Raw genomic sequence first — 22,048 nt, 5'->3', positions numbered from 1 at the left:
CCCCTTCAATAGGTTAATGCAGCCTGGGATAAATGTACTAATAATATAGTGAAATAGCACCAACCTAATAGAAAGGTTATATGTACGTTTGTCCGATCAAAAGGTGTAGTTTAAGCTCAGCTACGCTGTCAGCGGCCACGGGTTACCAAGGTAACAAAATACACAACAAAGGTTTGAGGTCTACGCACAGCCGCGTCCTGCGTCACACGGACACGTGACTAACTGGACCACGTGACCGGAGAGACGCGAAATCAAGGAAGAAGTCTCAGCTAGGTTGCTGAGCAACAGAACAAGCTTGCAGTTCATTGAGGGGTGGCATTACCTAATTCCCCTTCCCGGAAGTGACATACTGGCTGTCCGGGATAACAGTAATGTTATATGATTGTTTTATCTAGTTTTGTTGTTTACTTATATCTATAAGTCCTTTTCTCCCCAGTTTTTTGATTAGATACTAGGAGTGTACTCATTATTATGTAGTCACATGTCCTTTTTAACCCGGAAGCAGTTTGAATGCTTAAAAATTACAAACGAGGTAAAAAAATTTTTTTAAGCTATTATCTAATATATAATATAATTTTTAAGAACTGAGTCTGTCTTAGGAATGGATATAAACCAGCTGAATAGTCAGGTTAATTGTTTTATGTATTATTTTACACTGATTAGAAGGATTGAGTGAACAGCTGATGACCTGTTACCAATCATGGAGGGTATAAATACCCAGACAGTTTACTTACACAAACTACCTTTGATAAAGCTGCAGTGCCTTGCAGTGAAACGCGTCAGAAGGCTTGCCAGGCCACCATCTCTTGATACTACAGCTGCCTTGGTGTGTCCGGACCAGGACTGGATCGCAAATTTTACAAAGAGCCCGAGGTGAACCAAATCATCTGGAATACCACCTATCCTTTCCACAACAGGAGGATACCGCAATGCAGTGAGGATCCCTCTAAACCCTTGCTTGGGTTTGAGTCCAACAAAAGGATAATCTCAAGGGACTACACCTCCAGCGGTTTACTGTGGTAATAACCTATGTGGGATTACACCTTTGGTCTATTTCCAGTTTTTTATCACCAAAGTCTTTGCCAGTCCATTTATCATTAGGAACGGACTACACCAGAGAGGCAGCGGTCAGTTTAAGTGGTTAATCACATGAGTGGCCATGTTATGGTTTTTTATGTGTTCTTAGCAATATGTATAATTAAACTGTGATTAATTTTTTCACTCAATCCTTCATATTTGCATCTATTCCATTAGCGCTGCTATTTTGTTTATTTTTAAGCCTTATATGGCAGACTAATGAGGGAACCATATTACTGAATGGAGCGAATATGCCATTGACCTTCACTCATTTGGTTATGTATCTGTAAAAAAAAAAAATCTCTTCTTATTGATTAATAATAATATAAGTTTTAACGTAAATGTACTGTTTGTATCTTTCACTATCACACAGATCACATCTTTCTCTACCACTGATACCCTTTGGTATCCAACTATTTTTAATCACGTATTGGATGTGATAGTACTCATTTTTGGTATGTATCACACTTGAATTAACTTTTTCACTTTCTTGTAATAAAGACAGAATAACATTACAAATTATTGATAACTGTTCATCTAATTCCACTCATCATGCACTACCCCTGAAGAAGTCCGTTGGGACGAAACGCGTAGGGTTTTTATGATATGCATTATCCAATAAAACAGTTGAATTGTTAACCACCTACTGAGCTCACCCCCGAAAGGGCAAAGATGTGATTATAACATCAGTCTCTCTGTATTGTGTCATTCTGCCATTCATTGCATTGTAAGATTATACTGTCTGTTGAAACGTTTATGTAAAATAAAAGAAAAAAATATATGTAACTTTATATTTGAGTATCTGTTGTTGGGTGAACACACTTATTGGTTGTAAAGGCAATCCCCTTTTATTATTACATTCTTGAAGGTTCCACTATTTTTAAGATATGTCCATTTAGGACCTGGTTTGTACGTTTAGCACCCTCAGAAACTATCTTCTTCCTTATACACACACACACACACACATATATATATATATATATATATACATACACATTCAATATTTTTTTATTTTTACCAACTAATAGCATGAAAGCAGTAGTTTGTTGCAGAAAGGTATACGTAAAAACTAAGACTGTCCACAAAAGGTTGGGCAGAGAGCACTAAAGTTTCCAAAGCCCACTGTACTGCAGTAACCCTTTTGTCCTCTAGGCTCTTACTCATGGCCCAAACACTGAAATCTCACACTTGCCACACAGAGAAAATCTCTATTTTTAAGCATGTTAGCTTCTGGGCCAACTTAAAACCCTTTACTAACAAACACAAACCATCATTACAACAAAAGAGCTTATACTTGAAGGCATTAAACCTAATACATGCACAGGAAACTTGAGAATATTGAAACTCCTTGCAAACACAGAAATCCCTTGTATGCTGAAGATCAGTAACACCAGTCTAAGCTCTGTAATGTAGATATAGTCTGTATTACTTCTGGAATCAGGTTACACTATAGCTCATAATTTATGCAAATTGTACAACCAATGACCATTCTAAATATGCAGCAAACTGCAGATACTTGCTGTTTGAACATAAATTGCTCTTTGCATCATTTGAGAACAGATAGACTAGTCTGATGTGATGAAAATGTTTCTGAGGAAATAATTTACATAATCCTTTTTGATGATTATATGAGCTACTTCTGATACTTATCACTAGATGGTGCAATGTATGGTGCTGTCCAGGATGGTGCCGGCCATAAAATAACACATTAAAACATGTTGCAGAAGCAGCCTAAAACTCATTGGTCACTATCTGCTGCCTCCCTGTGGCAGAGTACAGTATGTTGCCCACAGTTAGGGAGTGGTCCAGACCTGTGCCCCCCTTGCCCAGCAGCCACTCACCAGCACATTCCCCTGCATTTTAGCAGTCTTGATCATCAGCTTCTCCTTCATGTTGGCTACTACTGGTTGTGTGCTGGGGAAATGGAAAAGTTACCTGACATTGAATTAAGCCAATGAGGCAGATCTAATAGCTGCATGATAGCACCTCTTGATATCTTTAGTAATAGGATGTGCAATCCAGCTTCCCCCCTTTTTTCCCACTATATTTGTGTATATATTGTACACTGGAAGGCAAGGTTTCCTTCCTCTGGATTGGCACTCCTCCCATTCACCCTCAGGTGTTTTAATTAGCTGGGTTCCTGCATTTCAGATCACACATTGATAAGGCCCTATTTAGAGGTAAGTCCTGTATAAATTTATAGAATGTGATAATATTAGGGATGTTAGAGACCCATGTAATGAAGTCACCTGGCCGCGGTACATGGGCCCGCATATTTGCGCAAATGTGTGCTAAGAACTTCAATTATACTCCATGTTAATTGTGAGGGTTTATTTAAATTATTTTTATTATCAGTCTTCTTAGTGCTAAGAGTGTGCATCTGCATCTCTCTTCCCTCTCTCTGACTGTACCTGTATTTCTCTGCATCCCAGATGTTAACTCCTAGAAAGTTATGGACTTGCCCGATAAAGGGGTAACCTGGACATTGGTGCGTAAGCCCATATCTTTGGCCAAATTTATGCTAACTTATACAGTATGATATTTAATTATATTTATTTACATTTTGAGCAGTAATAATTGCATAGTACACCTGCATCAACCCCTTTTTTTAGTCTGCAGTTCCTGAAAATGTGGTGAGTTTTGACAATAAAAATAATACAAAGATGATGTTTTTAAATTATCTTATTTTTATTATTCAAATTATTTTTATAGTCAAAAATCTGCAGTGTACTTGAGTGTGACAAGGTAGGCTCTGCTTCCTCTGCCTGCACATCGCTGCCTTATACCTCCCACTTGTCATATCATAAAATGCCTTCAGACTCCCACATATCGTAAAATACTCCCACATGCCCAAAGACCTCCCAATTACCATAAAATAAACCTAACATGCCTTCGTCCTCACACTTACTTATAAATTCTGCATACTTATACCTTTTAACTATCATAAAATATTCCCACATGCCCTCAGACTCCCTACTTACCATAAAATAATCCCACATACCTCCAATTTATCATAAAATGCCCTTAAACTTTCCACTTACCATAGAAGTTCCCAAATATACTGAGACTCCACAAGTTTGCCGAAACTATACTAGATGCCACACAAAACCAAGTCCAAAATAAATTGTACATTTTGCAGAATTAAAATTGATACAGTATACTGTTATACTTATTTGAAACAGTGACACCATAAAGTTATAGGAAGAGATTACCTCAAAAATTTTTTTTTGAAGAAGGCAGTCTGGTAGCAATTAACAAAGATTTGTGAGGAATTTACATTCAAAATATAGAAAAGCACATATATAAATAAATCGCAAAACATTGTGTTATTTTAAAATAAGCTTTATTTTTTGTTTTGCCTCCATGCCTTTAGAATAAATCCACACGCTGGTGGGCATAATTAAAACTAATGATAACAATCATTCTTTAACTATGTATGTTTGTTCTCTTAAATAGACCATCTTCTTAGTAACTTTTATTTTAAAATTATTTTCTAGCATGTAATGAAAAACACTAAACCATGAACTTTTTTTTTAATGAAACACAGGAGAAAGAAAAAAAAAAAGCTTTATAAAACATTTTGCCTGGGCACAAACTGAAGCACACAGGCCTTTTCTTATGTCAGACCGATCCCTTTAAAAAGCTGTAAAGGAGTTGAGCCACTGTTTGCCAGTGATCACATCTCATATTAACAAGAAAACAGATTTATATTTTTAAGACTAAATATCCCCTTTAAATAGGGAGCACTAAATTTAAAAATACCATCTAACATTATCAAATGTTACAGTTTTCAGAGGTTGACATTCACTTTTTAGTTTCCAAAATGAAAAACAAATGCACAGAAATTTGCAGCATTATGTACCTCACTCCTCTAGACATTAATGTAAAAGGGAAAAAACTGAGTTGGTTACATGCAACTCAAAATGTCTGAAACAAATATATATATTAAGTTAGTAGTTTGCACAGAAACGTGTATTGTAAAAAAAAAAAAAAATGCCCATAGATCTATTAAGCTAATGCCAGCCAACAATGATTGGCCTAAAACTGATGAATTTTTGGAAACCACAGGACATCAATATTTTTTTTTATACTCCACAAATTAGATTCATCCAGTGCTGTATACATGATGCTCAAGAAAAATACAAAGCGATAAGAAAAAGATTTTACAACAAATGCCAAGACTACAGCTGTCTTTATAATTATTTTATTTATTTATTTTGAAAATTGTGGCAGCCATGTTGTGATCTGCATTAGAGTATTTATTAGAATGCAGTCAATTAGAAAGGAACGGTTGGTACTTTATCTCTCACATCTATAGGCTACAAAATGGATACCTCCAATATGTTTAGGTTTTTATTTTATTTTAACCTGCTGCCTCTTTTCTAAAGTAGTTAAAAAGTGTGAATCAGAAAGAAAAAGTATTTTAAACTGTGCATTAATCATTTCTATTAATAATGCACCCAATGTATTAGAATCCATATTCTGTGCATACATGAGTATTCCATAAATACTGTGGATATAGTAAAAGTTGGCTATTGGAAGACATAACCAAGTGTATATTACATTATTTAAGCTATCAATATGATTTTGGTTGAGCTGCAGTAAAATATCACTGAATCCACTGGACCTCTGCGTTAATGACAGGGAGGGACAGCAGCTTAAGAACATATGATATAAACATACCCTTAATCCTTTAGGAAAAAATAGAACTTCAACATTTATTTTATAATTTAGATATAACAACTTTGTGCATTTATGCAAATAAATAAGAAAAAAAAAGGAAAGAACATAACTCTGGCAGGCATTAAAAGGTATAACTGCACCCATCTCCCCAATACAGTGGAAACAGCCATTTTGTAGGGTGAACTATAATTCGTGAGCATGTCTATCCATTCAGTGGGAACTAGCGATATCATTGTGCCTTCAGTGATCAAGAGTTCACAATGAATGAATAGGCAATATATGGGCTCTGCTGTCAAAATGGCTGCCTCCGCTACATGCAGGCGGATAGGTACACATTAATACTTCATCCAAGAAGGTTATTTAAACTTTCTGAATAAAGATTCTGTATATATTTTTGTTTACAAAACGCTGGCACACCCCTGAAACAGGATAATGTCACTCAAAACATGTCAAATACAGAATGTATCACACCATGGGCTCAAGATAACAGCTTTCAGGACAAGACACTACAAGCACAAAGTGCACAGTTTTTCATTATTTACAAAAACACAGCAGTTTTCAAGTTTCTTTAAAAAAAAGGAAAACAAAACACTGCCCCTCATTAAAAAAAAAACACACACAAAAAAATGAAATCCAGTAAAGACAAATCTTACAATACAACAGCATCGCTGAATAGACAAGTAACCATTTTACACACTTTTTCTCTAATATGTACAGCAACTACAGAATCAGCGAGGCAAAAAAACAAAACAATAATAACAATAATGAAAAAAAAAAAAAAGAATGGGAAAAAAAAGGCTCATATAACTTCTTTCAGGACTTTTGTAAATGGGTGCAAACACCCTTTCACATGAACAAGTGTGGCTACCAGTCTGCATCCTCTTCAATGTAATAGTCAGGAGTGGTACCATCAAAAAGACCAGGGTCTAAGGACTTCCTCTGTTTTCCCCTTGCAAACACTCTTGATATGGACCCAAAACCCATCTTTTCTTTCTTCTTCTTCCTCTTCTGATCTTCAAGATCTTCTAAAGACTGAAAACAGTAAAAAGTAAAAGCTACTATATTACAACAGAAATACTGTTCTCTGTAGGTAGTCAGTCACATACTGACAGCAACAACAACCAGCAACACAATGATTAAACTACAGCAAAGAATATAGTGAAACATGCAAATAGCTTCATACTTTTAAGTTAACGGCAGAACATGCATATAGACAACTTGTGCAAAAGAAATCTAAAATTGTTTATTTAGTTTGCAGATTGTTTCAGTTTTGTTATCATTAATAACAAAATGCTATACAAAGCCACATTCCTGTACAAACAGCATACAGCAAATTAGCACATTAACTTTCAATACAATGCTGCAAAATAACATAAAACCATAAATAACAAAACAGGCAGTGAGATACAGGCAGCATGGAACATATTACAACAAATGGAGCAAACAAACAGGCAAAGTGAACATACAGAACAGCAAGTAAATCAGCGTCAACTGCGCATGTGTCCAGGAGCTGGACAGTGCAAGCAGCACCAGAACTGCTGAAGGATAGGAAACAAGGGAAGTATGGCAACCAGCGACTAAGAGTCAAAGGAGAAGGTGCATGACATAGCTGTACCAGTGACATGAATAGTGAGAGGAAGAGGACATAAGGAAAGATGATCCTGCTCCCAAGTGCTTACACTCTAGAAAAAAAAGGGATGTAGGAAAGATATGGTGGTAGTGGGATGAAAGTAGGCAGCGTGTGGATCGAAATGAGGCCAGAGTTGTGGGGAGGAATGACTGAGGACAATACACATATGGGTGTATTTGAACTGAATTCTGGAAGAAAGTGGTTCCCAAACTTTGTTTTGAATCAGCTTTTTTTCACTGCACCACTAGTCCCAAACTCAGAAAAACTAAGCAAATATTAATTTATGTAAATTGTGCTTACCTGTCATCCTTAGGTTCAGTTATGTGATGGTAGACAGAGTAGCACTTCTTTATCCATATATTTTATAACTGGAAACCACCAGGACTGGCTTTGCCTATCACACTGCCAAAAAATTATTTTATTTGGTACTGGACCACCAAGTTTGGGAACCAATGCTATAAGAGATAGAGAGCTACTGTAGCGATTGGCAGAGAGGGAAGGATAACGCATGATGAAAGGGGAAAATAAGCTCATCAGTGGCATTAAGAATGGGTTGAAGTGGGAAGTTAAAAGAAAGGCCAGAGAGGAGGAGGCAAGAGATGACAGGTCAGTGGATGAGAGTATTTTTGCATCCAGGGTGAGAGAGTGTTTGATGCTAGAGATGTTATAGAGATCAAAGTGGCATAACTGAAAGAATACCCGTATATGGGGAGGCAAGGAAAAGAAAGAGTCAAGGATGATAGGTAAGACAAGGGCTTGTTATTGAGGAGTGGAAAGAGCAGGAGAAGAAAGACAGGGTGAAGTGGTGGGCAAGGAAAGAGCAAGCTTTCAGAGAGTGACTGGAGGAGGTAAGGGAACTGTTGCAAACGGAGATGACCTAGACAGGAAAATATGGAGATGGTAGGAAGAGGTGAGTAAAGTTAGGAGAAAGTATCAATGTGTAAAGGAAAGGAGATGATGGTCAGAGAGGTGGAATGAAAAATGTGGGGAATATATCAGATCATTGAATTGGCTGCTGTAGTAGGAAGGAAAGGTGATAGGCTTAAATATGATGAGAAGTTTGGAGGCAGCGGCATTTGAGATTTATGACCCAGAAGGTGCAGTATGGAAGAGAAAAATTCAGCCACACCACCACCTTGCCTTCCTTCAGGTCTACAGGTGTGGAAGAATGAAAGGAGTCCAGAGAATATGTAGGGAAGATAATGATCAAAGCTTGGAGAGAGATAAAATTGTGAGATAAAGTACCAACCAATCAGCTCCTGTCATTTTTCAAACACAGCCTGTAAAATGTTAGATAGAAGCTGAATGGTTGGTACTTTACCTCTCACAATTTATCTCTCTCTGAACTTTGATAAATACAGTGGTGACAAAGAGGATCATTTATACCTATTTCACACTTGAAGCAAAATCCACGGTTATTGCACGTGAACGGGCAGCAACCCAGGATTTTGCTTAGTGTGAAAGCAAACTACTTGGGACTAAGTCCCGGCTTCTCGACCCTGTTATTTACCAGGGTAGGGCTAAAACCTGGGAATTTGTTGCAAATAACATGTTGCATATCTGAAAAGTGTAGAAGTTGTAGAACCTTTTGCATGGAGGTTCATTTATTACAGACTGACCTGGCTTTCCAAGAAGGATAAGTGAAAAGAAGACAGTGGAGAGGAGGTATGTGGATGATGTCAGCATTTGCTGGTGTATGAAGCAGAGTAATAGAGTGTGAGAGGTAAAAAGGAAAAAAGTATGTGAATGAAGGCAAGTCATAATTATTTATTATCATCATGATCATCCTTTGTATAGTGCCAGAAGGGGTCTGCAGTGCCTTACAACATACACAGCTAGGGAAAATCTGAACACAAAACAAGGGGGAGTGGAGTAAGGAGAAGAGGGTATAAAGTAGGGGGAAGACTAGAGGAAATAGTAGTGAAGAGGGTGTGGGAAGAGAGAGAAATTTGGGCATGTTATTAGAGGAGACTAGGTTTGGGAGAAAGAGGAGGCTGATAGAAGCACAGTGATTGGTAGAAAAAGAGCACAGCAATAACTAACGGAGAGAAAGGAGGAAATTATAAATGAGGGAGATGAAAGATGGTGGGCAAGGCAGAATGGTTAAATCAGTGCAAGATACTGTATGAATCAATGTACCTGTACAAAGCCCCAAGGAGAGATTAGAATAACCTTAAATGTTCTCCAATATAAATAGTAACAACTTCAGCAGCAGCAGCCTCCAATGTCAGTAAGGGACAAAAAGTGCAGGTATAATTTACAACCGGATGTAATTGTTGGTGTAAAACTAGGGTGATATGTAAGGTTATTTAAAATCCAGATAATGTATATTATTAAGTGAACCATAATTTAATTAATAATGATAATTCTATAGAATAAACCAGGAATATGATAAGACTTGCAACCCTTAAGCTGTGAACACACAGTGAGATCCTTGCTATGCCTGATTTTGACTATGCGATTTTCCTTGAACTCCCCTAGAGCCGAGGTAACACAGTTAGCACAGATTTTGACTATCTGCACTTTCGATTCTGTCTATGTACGATTTTGACTAAGTGCCAAGTTTGACTATACTTTGTACTAGATAGTACACTAGATAGTCAAAATTGACTTGCCTACACAGTCTATCTAGAGATGCGATACCAACCCCACGGGAATGCGCATCGGGATCGAATCGGTATCGCAAGCTGCCTAACACCTTGAGAAGTGCATTAACTTCTCTTAAGATTTTGACTATATAGTCATAATCTTTCAGATTTATCTCACCATGTGTACACACCTTAAGTAGCAGATATGTAAATTAGTATTGGTCCCACTCATTCTCTGGTCAATTGAAGATACTGATCTATTCAGTGTTCTGTCTTTGGTATTGCAAGTCACTCTGCCCTGAACTGGCACTTATACACAAACAGGAGTCATCCTTGTGGTTGGTAAATAGAAAGTAGTAAAACTGAAGCGCAAGTAAGCATGATGTTGGGAAGGGTTTGGGAAGACAATGGGGAGCAGTAATGGTGAGCAGAGACCGGTGATGCAGAGGTAGGAAAGGAAGACTGCCAGGGACGTAGTGTGGTGGAATGGAGAGTAATAGAGGTGGTGTGGTTAAAAGGAAGAGACGGCGCAGTAGAAGGTAGAGGAGAGGGCAGCACTGTGGAAGTTAGAGGAGAGAGGTGGCTCTGTGGAAGGTAGAGGAAACAGACATGCGAGATGGAATGGAATGGAGATAGGAAGCCGCAAAAGGGAAAGGATAGAGGCAGTGCGGTGGAAGTGAGGGGAGACAGACAGGCAATGCTTGGTTTAATGGAGAGAGGTGTCATGATGGAAGGGAGGGGATACAGGCAGTGCGGATGGGTTGCTTACACTTACAGAAAGTTTTATTTTTAATATATAGGGAACAGTTACAGGAATTCTTATAGCTTGACTCAAGTTACAGTTTTACATCCTTAACTGTTGTAAATAAAAATTCTACTGCAATCACAAAAGTGTAATATAATTTTTCTTTTCTCTGACGTCCTAGTGGATGCTGGGAACTCCGTAAGGACCATGGGGAATAGACGGGCTCCGCAGGAGACTGGGCACTCTAAAAGAAAGATTAGGTACTATCTGGTGTGCACTGGCTCCTCCCTCTATGCCTCTCCTCCAGACCTCAGTTAGATTTCTGTGCCCGGCCGAGCTGGATGCACACTAGGGGCTCTCCTGAGCTCCTAGAAAGAAAGTATATTTTAGGTTTTTTATTTTACAGTGAGACCTGCTGGCAACAGGCTCACTGCAACGAGGGACTAAGGGGAGAAGAAGCAAACCTACCTGCTTGAAGCTAGCTTGGGCTTCTTAGGCTACTGGACACCATTAGCTCCAGAGGGATCGACCGCAGGACCCGTCCTTGGTGTTCGTTCCCGGAGCCGCACCGCCGCCCCCCTTACAGAGCCAGAAGCTAGAAGAGGTCCGGAAAAATCGGCGGCAGAAGACTTCAGTCTTCACCAAGGTAGCGCACAGCACTGCAGCTGTGCGCCATTGCTCCTCTTGTACACCTCACACTCACTGGCGTGCGCAGCACATTTTATTAGGGGGTGCACCGTAGGAGGGGTGTGTCTAGCACCGCCTTATGGGCGTGATTAGCACCATCTATTGATGGTCAACGCATAGAAAATATCCACCTTTGTACCAATCCTAATAAAGCAGATACATTGTCAGATGTTGTGGTGTGCACCAAACAAACACCCCTGATGGCACTCACTGCAATTACACTGCTCCTCCTCAGCCTGGTCTGGCTCCCCCTTTCTTTCCCCTGCAAGCTGCAGCAGCTTACTTACAAGTCAGTCACTCACTGACAGTCACAGACTAGTTACTGCTGCTGCTGGAAAAACAAGTGACGTGTCAATGCTGCTGCCAACTGCCTGCCAGTATTGAATTTGTCTTCCTAAGAGGAACGCTGGCTGCATGCTGCTCCTCATCAGTGGCTGGCGTTGGCATAGCATAGAAGGAGAGAGGTGGGCTGTTTTTGTACATGGTGGTGGAGCGGGGAACTTGAAAGCCGGTGGCACTGGCACCCTTGATTAACCCAGGCGTCCGGTCAGTAATGCAGTACTGCAGGGTGCAGCGCAGAGGGGACAGTAATCAGCCTGCTCAGCAATCGCTGCATCAGGCATGTGAGATCGGAATGCCAGACATTAGGGGGTGCCTGTGCGCACCAGGCACCCCCCCTGCGCACATCTATGCTCACACTCCGGTCACTGATGGGTGCAGGGCGCTGGGGGGGGGGGCGCCCTGAGCAGCAATAATTAGACCTTGGCTGGCAAAATAATCACAATATATAGCCCCAGAGGCTATATATGTGATAAATACCCCTGCCAGATTCCATAAAAAAGTGGGAGAAAAGTCCGCCGAAAAAGGGGTGGAGCTATCTCCCTCAGCACACTGGCGCCATTTCTCCCTCACAGCTCCGCTGGAAGGAAGCTCCCTGGCTCTCCACTGCAGTCTGCACTACAGAAGGGTAAAAAAGAGAGGGGGGGCACTAAATTTAGGCGCAGTATATAATTTATAGCAGCTATAAGGGGATATAATTCAGTTAGTCCCTGTATTATATAGCGCTCTGGTGTGTGCTGGCATACTCTCTCTCTCTGTCTCCCCAAAGGGCTTTTTGTGGGGTCCTGTCCTGTCAGAGCATTCCCTGTGTGTGTGCGGTGTGTCGGTACGGCTGTGTCGACATGTTTGACGAGGAGGCTTATGTGGAGGCAGAGCAGATGCCTATAAATGTGATGTCACCCCCTGCGGGGCAGACACCTGAGTGGATGGACTTATGGAAGGAATTACGTGCAAGTGTCGACTCCTTACATAAAAAATTTGACGACATTCCAAATGCGGGACAGCCGGCTTCTCAGCTCGTGCCTGCCCAGACGACTCAAAGGCCATCAGGGGCTCTAAAGCGCCCGCTACCTCAGATGGCAGACACAGATGTCGACACGGATACTGATACCAGTGTCGACGACGAAGAGTCTAATTTAGTGTCCACTAGGGCCATTCGTTGCATGATTGAGGCAATGAAAGAGGTATTACACATTTCTGATATAAACCCAGGTACCTCAAAAAAGGGTATTATGTTTGGGGAGAAAAAACTACCAATAGTTTTTCCCCCATCTGAAGAATTAAATGAAGTGTGTGAAGAAGCGTTGGCTTCCCCCGATAAAAAATTGGTAATTTCTAAAAAGTTACTAATGGCGTTCCCTTTCTCGCCAGAGGATAGGTTACGTTGGGAAACACCCCCTAGGGTGGATAAAGCGCTCACATGCTTGTCAAAAAAGGTGGCACTACTGTCTCCGGATACGGCTGCCCTAATAGAAAGCAGGAGGCGATCCTGAAGTCTGTATATACACACTCAGGCATTATACTGAGACCAGCGATTGCTTCAGCATGGATGTGCAGTGCTGCAGCTGCGTGGTCAGATTCCCTGTCGGAACATATTGACACCCTAGACAGGGACACTATTCTGCTAACCGTAGAGCATATAAAAGACTCAGTCTTATACATGAGAGATGCACAGAGGGAGATCTGCCGACTGGCATCTAAAATAAGTGCTCTGTCCATCTCTGCTAGGAGAGGCTTATAGACTCGGCAGTGGACAGGGGATGCAGATTCGAAAAGGCACATGGAAGTTTTGCCTTATAAGGGTGAGGAGTTATTCGGGGATGGTCTCTCAGACGTAGTTTCCACAGCAACAGATGGGAAGTCAGCATTTTTGCCCCATGTCCCCTCACAGCCTAAGAAAGCGCCGTATTATCAGGTACAGTCCTTTCGACCCCAGAAAAACAGGCGGAGAAAAGGCGGGTCCTTTCTGTCCAGAGGCAGAGGTAGGGGAAAAAAGCTGCAACAAACAGCAGGTTCCCAGGAACAAAAGTCCTCCCCCGCTTCTTCCAAGTCCGCCGCATGACGGTGGGGCTCCACAGGCGGAGCCAGGTACGGTGGGGGGCCGCCTCAAAAATTTCAGCGATCAGTGGGCTCGCTCACAGGTGGATCCCTGGATCCTTCAAGTAGTATCTCAGGGGTACAAGCTGGAATTCGAGGCGCCTCCCCCCCGCCGTTTCCTCAAATCTGCCTTGCCGACAACTCCCTCGGGCAGGGAGGCTGTGCTAGAGGCAATTCACAAGCTGTATTCCCAGCAGGTGATAGTCAAGGTGCCCCTACTTCAACAAGGACGGGGTTACTATTCCACACTGTTTGTGGTACCGAAACCGGACGGTTCGGTGAGACCCATTTTAAATTTGAAATCCTTGAACACATACATAAAAAAATTCAAGTTCAAGATGGAATCGCTTAGGGCGGTTATTGCAAGCCTGGACGAGGGGGATCACATGGTATCCCTGGACATCAAGGATGCTTACCTGCATGTCCCCATTTACCATCCTCACCAGGAGTACCTCAGATTTGTGGTACAGGTTTGCCATTACCAATTCCAGACACTGCCGTTTGGACTGTCCACGGCACCGAGGGTGTTTACCAAGTTAATGGCAGAAATGATGATACTCCTTCGAAAAAAGGGAGTTTTAATTATCCCATACTTGGACGATCTCCTTATAAAGGCGAGGTCCAAGGAGCAGTTGTTGGTCGGAGCAGCACTATCTCGGGAGGTGCTACAACAGCACGGATGGATTCTAAACATTCCAAAGTCACAGCTGGTTCCTTCCACATGCCTACTGTTCCTGGGGATGGTTCTGGACACAGAACAGAAAAAAGTGTTTCTCCCGCAGGAGAAAGCCAAGGAGCTGTCATCTCTAGTCAGAGACCTCCTGAAACCAAAACAGGTATCGGTGCATCACTGCACACGTGTCCTCGGAAAAATGGTAGCTTCATACGAAGCAATTCCATTCGGCAGGTTCCATGCAAGAACCTTTCAGTGGGACCTCTTGGACAAGTGGTCGGGATCGCATCTTCAGATGCAACGGCTGATAACCCTGTCTCCAAGGACCAGGGTGTCTCTGCTGTGGTGGCTGCAGAGTGCTCATCTTCTAGAGGGCCGCAGATTCGGCATACAGGACTGGGTCCTGGTGACCACGGATGCCAGCCTTCGAGGCTGGGGGGCAGTAACACGGAAGAAATTTCCAAGGACTTTGGTCAAGTCAGGAGTCGTCCCTACACATAAATATTCTGGAACTGAGGGCCATTTACAATGACCTAAGTCAGGCAAGGCCCCTGCTTCAAAACCAGCCGGTACTGATCCAATCAGACAACATCACGGCAGTCGCCCATGTAAACCGACAGGGCGGCACAAGAAGCAGGATGGCGATGGCAGAAGCCACAAGGATTCTCCAATGGGCGGAAAATCACGTCTTAGCACTGTCAGCAGTGTTCATTCCGGGAGTGGACAACTGGGAAGCAGACTTCCTCAGCAGACACGACCGACACCCGGGAGAGTGGGGACTTCATCCAGAAGTCTTCCAACTGTTGGTAAACCGTTGGGAAAGGCCGCAGGTGGACATGATGGCGTCCCGCCTCAACAAAAAGCTAAAGAGATATTGCGCCAGGTCAAGGGACCCTCAGGCGATAGCTGTGGACGCTCTAGTGACACCGTGGGTGTACCAGTCGGTTTATGTGTTCCCTCCTCTGCATCTCATACCAAAGGTACTGAGAATAAGAAGAAGGCAAGGAGTAAGAACGATACTCGTGGTTCCGGATTGGCCAAGAAGAGCTTGGTACCCAGAACTTCAAGAAATGATATCAGAGGACCCATGGCCTCTACCGCTCAGACAGGATCTGCTACAGCAGGGGCCCTGTCTGTTCCAAGACTTACCGCGGCTGCGTTTGACGGCATGGCGGTTGAATTCCGGATCCTAAAGGAAAAGGGCATTCCGGAGGAAGTCATTCCTACGCTGATAAAAGCTAGGAAAGAAGTAACCGCAAACCATTATCACCGTATTTGGCGAAAATATGTTGCGTGGTGTGAGGCCAGGAAGGCCCCTACTGAGGAATTTCAGCTGGGTAGTTTTCTGCACTTCCTACAGTCGGGAGTGACTATGGGCCTAAAATTGGGTTCCATTAAGGTCCAGATTTCGGCTCTGTCGATTTTCTTCCAGAAAGAACTGGCTTCACTGCCTGAAGTTCAGACATTTGTAAAGGGTGTGCTACATATTCAGCCCCCTTTTGTGCCTCCTGTGGCACCTTGGGATCTCAACGTGGTGTTGAGTTTCCTGAAATCACATTGGTTTGAGCCACTTAAAACTGTGGATCTGAAATATCTCACGTGGAAAGTGGTCATGTTGTTGGCCTTGGCTTCGGCCAGGCGTGTGTCAGAATTGGCGGCTTTGTCATGTAAAAGCCCTTATCTGATTTTCCATATGGATAGGGCAGAATTGAGGACTCGTCCCCAGTTTCTCCCTAAGGTGGTATCACCTTTTCACTTGAACCAACCTATTGTAGTGCCTGCGGCTACTAGGGACTTGGAAGATTCCAGGTTACTGGACGTAGTCAGGGCCTTGAAAATGTATGTTTCCAGGACGGCTGGAGTCAGGAAAACTGACTCACTTTTTATCCTGTATGCACCCAACAAACTAGGTGCTCCTGCTTCTAAGCAGACTATTGCTCGCTGGATTTGTAGCACAATTCAGCTGGCGCATTCTGCGGCTGGATTGCCGCATCCTAAATCAGTAAAAGCCCATTCCACAAGGAAAGTGGGCTCATCTTTGGCGGCTGCCCGAGGGGTCTCGGCTTTACAACTTTGCCGAGCTGCAACTTGGTCAGGGGCAAACACGTTTGCTAAATTCTACAAATTTGATACCCTGGCTGAGGAGGACCTTGAGTTCTCTCATTCGGTGCTGCAGAGTCATCCGCACTCTCCCGCCCGTTTGCGAGCTTTGGTATAATCCCCATGGTCCTTACGGAGTTCCCAGCATCCACTAGGACGTCAGAGAAAATAAGATTTTACTCACCGGTAAATCTATTTCTCGTAGTCCGTAGTGGATGCTGGGCGCCCATCCCAAGTGCGGATTGTCTGCAATACTTGTATATAGTTATTGCCTAACTAAAGGGTTATTGTTGAGCCATCTGTTGAGAGGCTCAGTTATACTTCATACTGTTAACTGGGTATAGTATCACGAGTTATACGGTGTGATTGGTGTGGCTGGTATGAGTCTTACCCGGGATTCAAAATCCTTCCTTATTGTGTCAGCTCTTCCGGGCACAGTATCCTAACTGAGGTCTGGAGGAGGGGCAAAGAGGGAGGAGCCAGTGCACACCAGATAGTACCTAATCTTTCTTTTAGAGTGCCCAGTCTCCTGCGGAGCCCGTCTATTCCCCATGGTCCTTACGGAGTTCCCAGCATCCACTACGGACTACGAGAAATAGATTTACCGGTGAGTAAAATCTTATTTTTCCTGGCATTAATGGCACGTACAATATTTTCTTACACAACCAGCTACCAATGACTTAATCAATTTATCTATTTCATTAATGTATACGCTGTATGGGGGCTATTCAGTACGGTTTGCAAAGTCTGCTTAAAAAGCAGAATTTCCAATCCGTTCTTTCGCATGCAGGGGACAGCCCATCGCAGGGCAAAGCCACTAGTATGTTAAATGGCGGCCACAAGCTGTCATCGCAATTTACATTGTGGTTGCAGCAATTGTGGAGGACCCCCTGCATCCGCATCTAGGCTGCGTATGCAGGCGCTCAGCCGCCATTTCTTGATCGGAGCTGCTGCGTGTGATGTAATGTAGCCACCGGAAAATGCTGCAGACCGGCACCTGTTTTCCCTACGCCACCCCCACAATGCTCCATCGCCAACCCTCGGGCCACCATGCGAACACTTCTGCCTGTCAATCATGCAGAGGAGTTCGCACCCGCTGCTACCATAATGCATTCAGTGGCTGTGCAAGCACAGGACGGTACCTGCGCATGCGCACTGCTGCTGAGGACAGGATTATTACAGTTGCTTCGTTTAGCAATGTGACCCGAATAACCCCCAATATACACATTTTCTTCTGCAGTGCGTGTCATGTGAAATTCCCAGTCTTTGTAACCAAGAAACGCACAAATTGGAATCTGAAATACTCCCTTATAATGAACCAACAGTCTTTCAGCCCACTCACATCACTTCTGTCTATTCAGTGAAGCATGCAGAATACACACTGACAATATCATATAAACAATAGAAATGATCCTGAAATGAAGATAAGATGGATAAAAAAAAAAAAAAAAAAGAGACCTACACTACCGTCTTACATTGCAGAGTGAATGCGTTCGGTGTCTCGGCGAGTTGATGTCACTTGGTGTGGACGATCTGTCACCCTCCGCAGCTGATGCATCAGATATTATAGAGGGCTGACGCGAATGACAAGGACTTACTCTAACAGCTAAAGAGAGGAAAAAAGTTAGGTGCGTGTGTCTATATATATATATATATATATATATATATATATATATATATACAAACATACACATACATATAAACATACTCAAGAGGAGTATTTCCAAAAACATTTAAGCATCAATATTCTTTTGGGGAAGGGTGGGGGGGAAGTAGGTGAAAATGCAGCTTTACAGTTGCAATTGCTTTTACTGGAAAGTGTAGAGGCAGCTTAAATTATACATTTTGTCCGGCAGGGTTCATAGGTCATCCACAGGATAACATTCGGCTATGACGACGCAACATCGGATTTGCACCAATCGGTCAAACTTTTGGCATCCCAGAATGCAATGGGCCCATACATATTACCCCACCTCCTGGCTCAGGCAAATCAGTTCTTTGTTTTGTGCGGCAGGAGCCGTACCATGGTCAATGGGCTGCTGGTTTTTAGCAGCCTTAAGCTTTTTAAAGTTTATTTTTATAGTCTTACTATTTTTTTGAGCGATCTTGTCTAAAAAGCGTCTTATATGTACCTTAGAAAGAGTATCTCCAACAACTCCCCGGCGGGTGGCGACAACGCTTACCCACATGTACAGTGCAGTTTCGACGGGCGTCTGTGTAGGATGTATTAGCAAGTACAGCAGACGTTACCAGGCTGTGGCCAGAGCATGGGGAGAATGTAAGGCATCGGTTCTGCTTAGAGGGGGAACACGTACACAGACGCACTGTTTTGGGAGGAGACTACCAAACAGTCGCTGACATCTGCCACCTATGGTGCACCAGTGCTAGGCCCTCGGTATCATAGGCTCCAAGGGTAGTATGAGGCCGAGATCCCTAGGGTTGATGCTCAGAGTCAGACGCTCCCTTGGTTGTCCCTCCCCCTGGTTCATGACCAGTTTCCTCCGAGTTTCTCGCCATGAAATTAGTTCCCGCTTCCGTCTGAGACACATTGGGGGAGATTCAATTGTTTGAAAAAAGTCAGTTGGGTGTCTGTTTTTTCCTATCTCATAGACCGGAAAAAACAGACACCCAACTGACTTTTCAAACATTTGAATTCCCCCCGTGTATCTGAAAGGACCCAGTCAAAGCATAGGCAGCTCTGTGACTGGTGCGTCAGTGTTCACTTGGGCGTCTGTGTTCACTGTAGGTTCACGGGGTGAGTGTGTACACTATTAGTGTCTGGATCCTCTCAGCGTTTGCCAACGTATTGATCGATCCTGGAAGCGGGGTGAAGTCTCCCTGATTCTCACTCTACTGAGCCGGGTAATACAGCCCTAAATCTATCTACCATTGAGTACGAATAGTTGGATTAGTGCTTGATGCATATCCTTCTGAGGAAGCCGCTGATGTTCTAAAGGTGGAGAAACGCGTAAAGGATGAGGAGTGTGACCCGCGGTTGGTGGTACGACTGACTAACCACTGCACAGAGGGCGTGAGGACCGGAGGCTAAGTGGGTGTGACATCACCCGAGCAGACAAATAGCTGTTACTGGATTGCTGCATGCCGAGCAGTGTATTACCCATCATACATGTGGCCACGCAAGTATACTCTGCATATGGACTTTGCTATTATAGACTGAAAATTAAATGTGAGCTTGCAAGCGTTCATAACAATATCAGCATAAGTCACATTGCATACTAACAACAAATGAGATGCTTTATTATCTGGTCATGTTGGATTAATGGACATAAACTATCATCATTACTAATCCATTACTAATGCGCTTTATGTTGGATGAATGGATATCAGCATATAACCATTTTAATACTAACAAATGGACTTCAGCATAACACCAATACCAATATATTGCAACTAATATTGATTGTCTAATGAGAAGTGTTTTTTGGATGATAATTCCAATAGCATTATAACTATTTTAAATTTTAATCACCGGCCATGTGGTATTGTATGTAATGTATGTAATAAATGTTTTAAATATAATCAGTTGAGTCGGGCAGCGCATAATTTTTTCTTTTTTTCTTGATGTATATGAGTCTGTAAACTATTGCTGCTGTTTTCTTTCGCTATGCGATTGAATACGGTTAAAACCTCTATATCAGGTAATGCAGTAATATATTTCTCCTACATACTTGAACTGTATTTGTAGTTGATTATGTGCTCATATTGCTTATTATACTAATGTATAACCTGTGACTGATTGCTAGTGTGATTGCTGACTTTACTATAATTCTGTCAGTTTTTCTGTGTATTCCGATCCTCAATGATGGTGCAAAGCAGGGTAGGGTCGGATTGTGTGTCACTTTAACACATTTTAAAGTGATTATAGTCACAAATTGTGTAGTAACACTGTATACAGTAGGTGTGTGATTAATTTACCATGTCTAAGAGCGGCAAGGGTGAAGAAAATACACTTTCCACAGCAGCACGCTCATTTCATGTCTTGCAAAGCTTGATTAACTTCTCAGGATCTGGTTCAAAATGGATTATGTACAAATTGTTTTAGCTTTCACCGAAGCCTCTTCATCCGATGCAAGCACAGGTTCTAGTTGAACCCCCATGGGCTAATTTTGCACAGACATTATCCAGTATAGCTAATTGGATAATGCCAGCTCCTATACCAGGGATAGGTTACCCTTTTAACCCTTATATGCAACATTCCTCCTGGGGTTTATCACATCCAGCATGGGAACTGGCAGCCTCTCAACAAAAGCAGGCTGAAAGGCTGGTGGTAAGTAAATCACATAGACATGATACAACATCTACAAAGTGTACATGTTTCAGATGAGGACTCATTGGAGGATGAGGACTCATCGCAATCCGGGTCTGCATACAGAGACGAGGAGGAAGGCCTCAGCTCAGTGGACATACCTGAGCTAATTAGTGCTATGAAAGCCATTCAATCCTTAGAAGAGGCAGCAGAGCCTTTGTTAAAAACTAAGGCACCTGTGTTTAAATGTCCAAAAATAGTTAGGACTGAGTTTTCTGGGTCAGATCAGCTGCCGGTAATTATGCAAGAGGCTTGGGTTACGCCCAGTAAGACGTTAGAATTCCAAGGAAATGGAATTCTAATTATACTCTTCTGGCTGGGGACTGTTTAAAAAAGGGAGGTGGCCCCCAAAGTAGATATGTATGTCATTAGATTGGTGCGAAAATCTACATTACCTCTGCCTTCAACATCAATAAATGATATCATGGATAGGAGAGTCGATGGTTTTCTAAAAAACATTTTTTCCTCGTCTTGGGCAATCAGAAGACCAGTCATGGCTTCAGCCTGGATGGCGAAAGCAGTGGCAGCCTATGCTGATGCATTGGAGGAGGATCTTTCAATGGCATCTAGAGAGCAAAAATTCCATAATGCACATATCAAACAGGCAGCAACGTTTATGGAAGCGGCCTTGGAAATGGGTACAATTGCTTATCAGGCATCAGCTTCAGCAGTAGCAGCTCGCAGAGCGGTTTGGTTACGTACATGGAAAGCTGACTCAGAATCCAGGAAGGTTCTGGAGTCTTAGCCTTTTTTACTGGAGATATTCTTTTTGGTAAATAATTAAACAGTATTATGGAGTCAGAAGCAGACTCCATGAAAGTGAAGTTTCCTTCCACACACAAATTCAAACCTAGATTTCCAGCTTTTTGGTCCTTTCGGAATCAAGAAAATGCAAAAGGAAAGGGTGATGGCAAACAGTCCAAATCCAACAAGTCTGATAAGACAAAGAAGTATTGGGCTGCCAGAGGAACGGTTTCCAAATCAGAAGAAAAGCTATCAGCCTGAAAGTGCGGGCCTCCACCTGGGGGAACCCAGGGTGGGAGGCCGACTTCTTCAGTTTGCTCAGATCTGGCAGCAGTCTACCACAGATGCCGGGATGCAA

The 22,048-nt window shown here is 42.6% G+C and overlaps 1 protein-coding gene across 10 annotated transcripts in view; it reads right to left on the bottom strand.

Annotated features, from left to right (window-relative positions):
• Positions 1 to 4,398: 4,398 nt before the first annotated feature.
• Positions 4,399 to 22,048, bottom strand: part of KAZN (kazrin, periplakin interacting protein) — an 847,756-nt gene continuing 830,106 nt past the window's right edge. For 7 of the 10 annotated variants that reach the window (XM_063942931.1, XM_063942929.1, XM_063942926.1 and 4 more), the window contains 2 exons: positions 18,095 to 18,225; positions 4,399 to 6,792 (listed from right to left, as the gene is read on the bottom strand). In XM_063942931.1, coding sequence (XP_063799001.1) covers positions 6,625 to 6,792; positions 18,095 to 18,225 — 299 coding nt within the window. In that variant the 3' untranslated portion in view covers positions 4,399 to 6,624. Of the gene's footprint in view, positions 6,793 to 7,690; positions 7,793 to 9,529; positions 9,610 to 18,094; positions 18,226 to 22,048 lie in introns of all 10 variants that reach the window. The other 3 variants (XM_063942930.1, XM_063942928.1, XM_063942933.1) reach the window with 3 other exon arrangements.

This window comes from Pseudophryne corroboree, chromosome 10 (assembly GCF_028390025.1).
Source record: "Pseudophryne corroboree isolate aPseCor3 chromosome 10, aPseCor3.hap2, whole genome shotgun sequence".
NCBI lineage: Eukaryota > Metazoa > Chordata > Amphibia > Anura > Myobatrachidae > Pseudophryne > Pseudophryne corroboree.
This window is presented reverse-complemented; position numbering and strand designations above follow the sequence as displayed.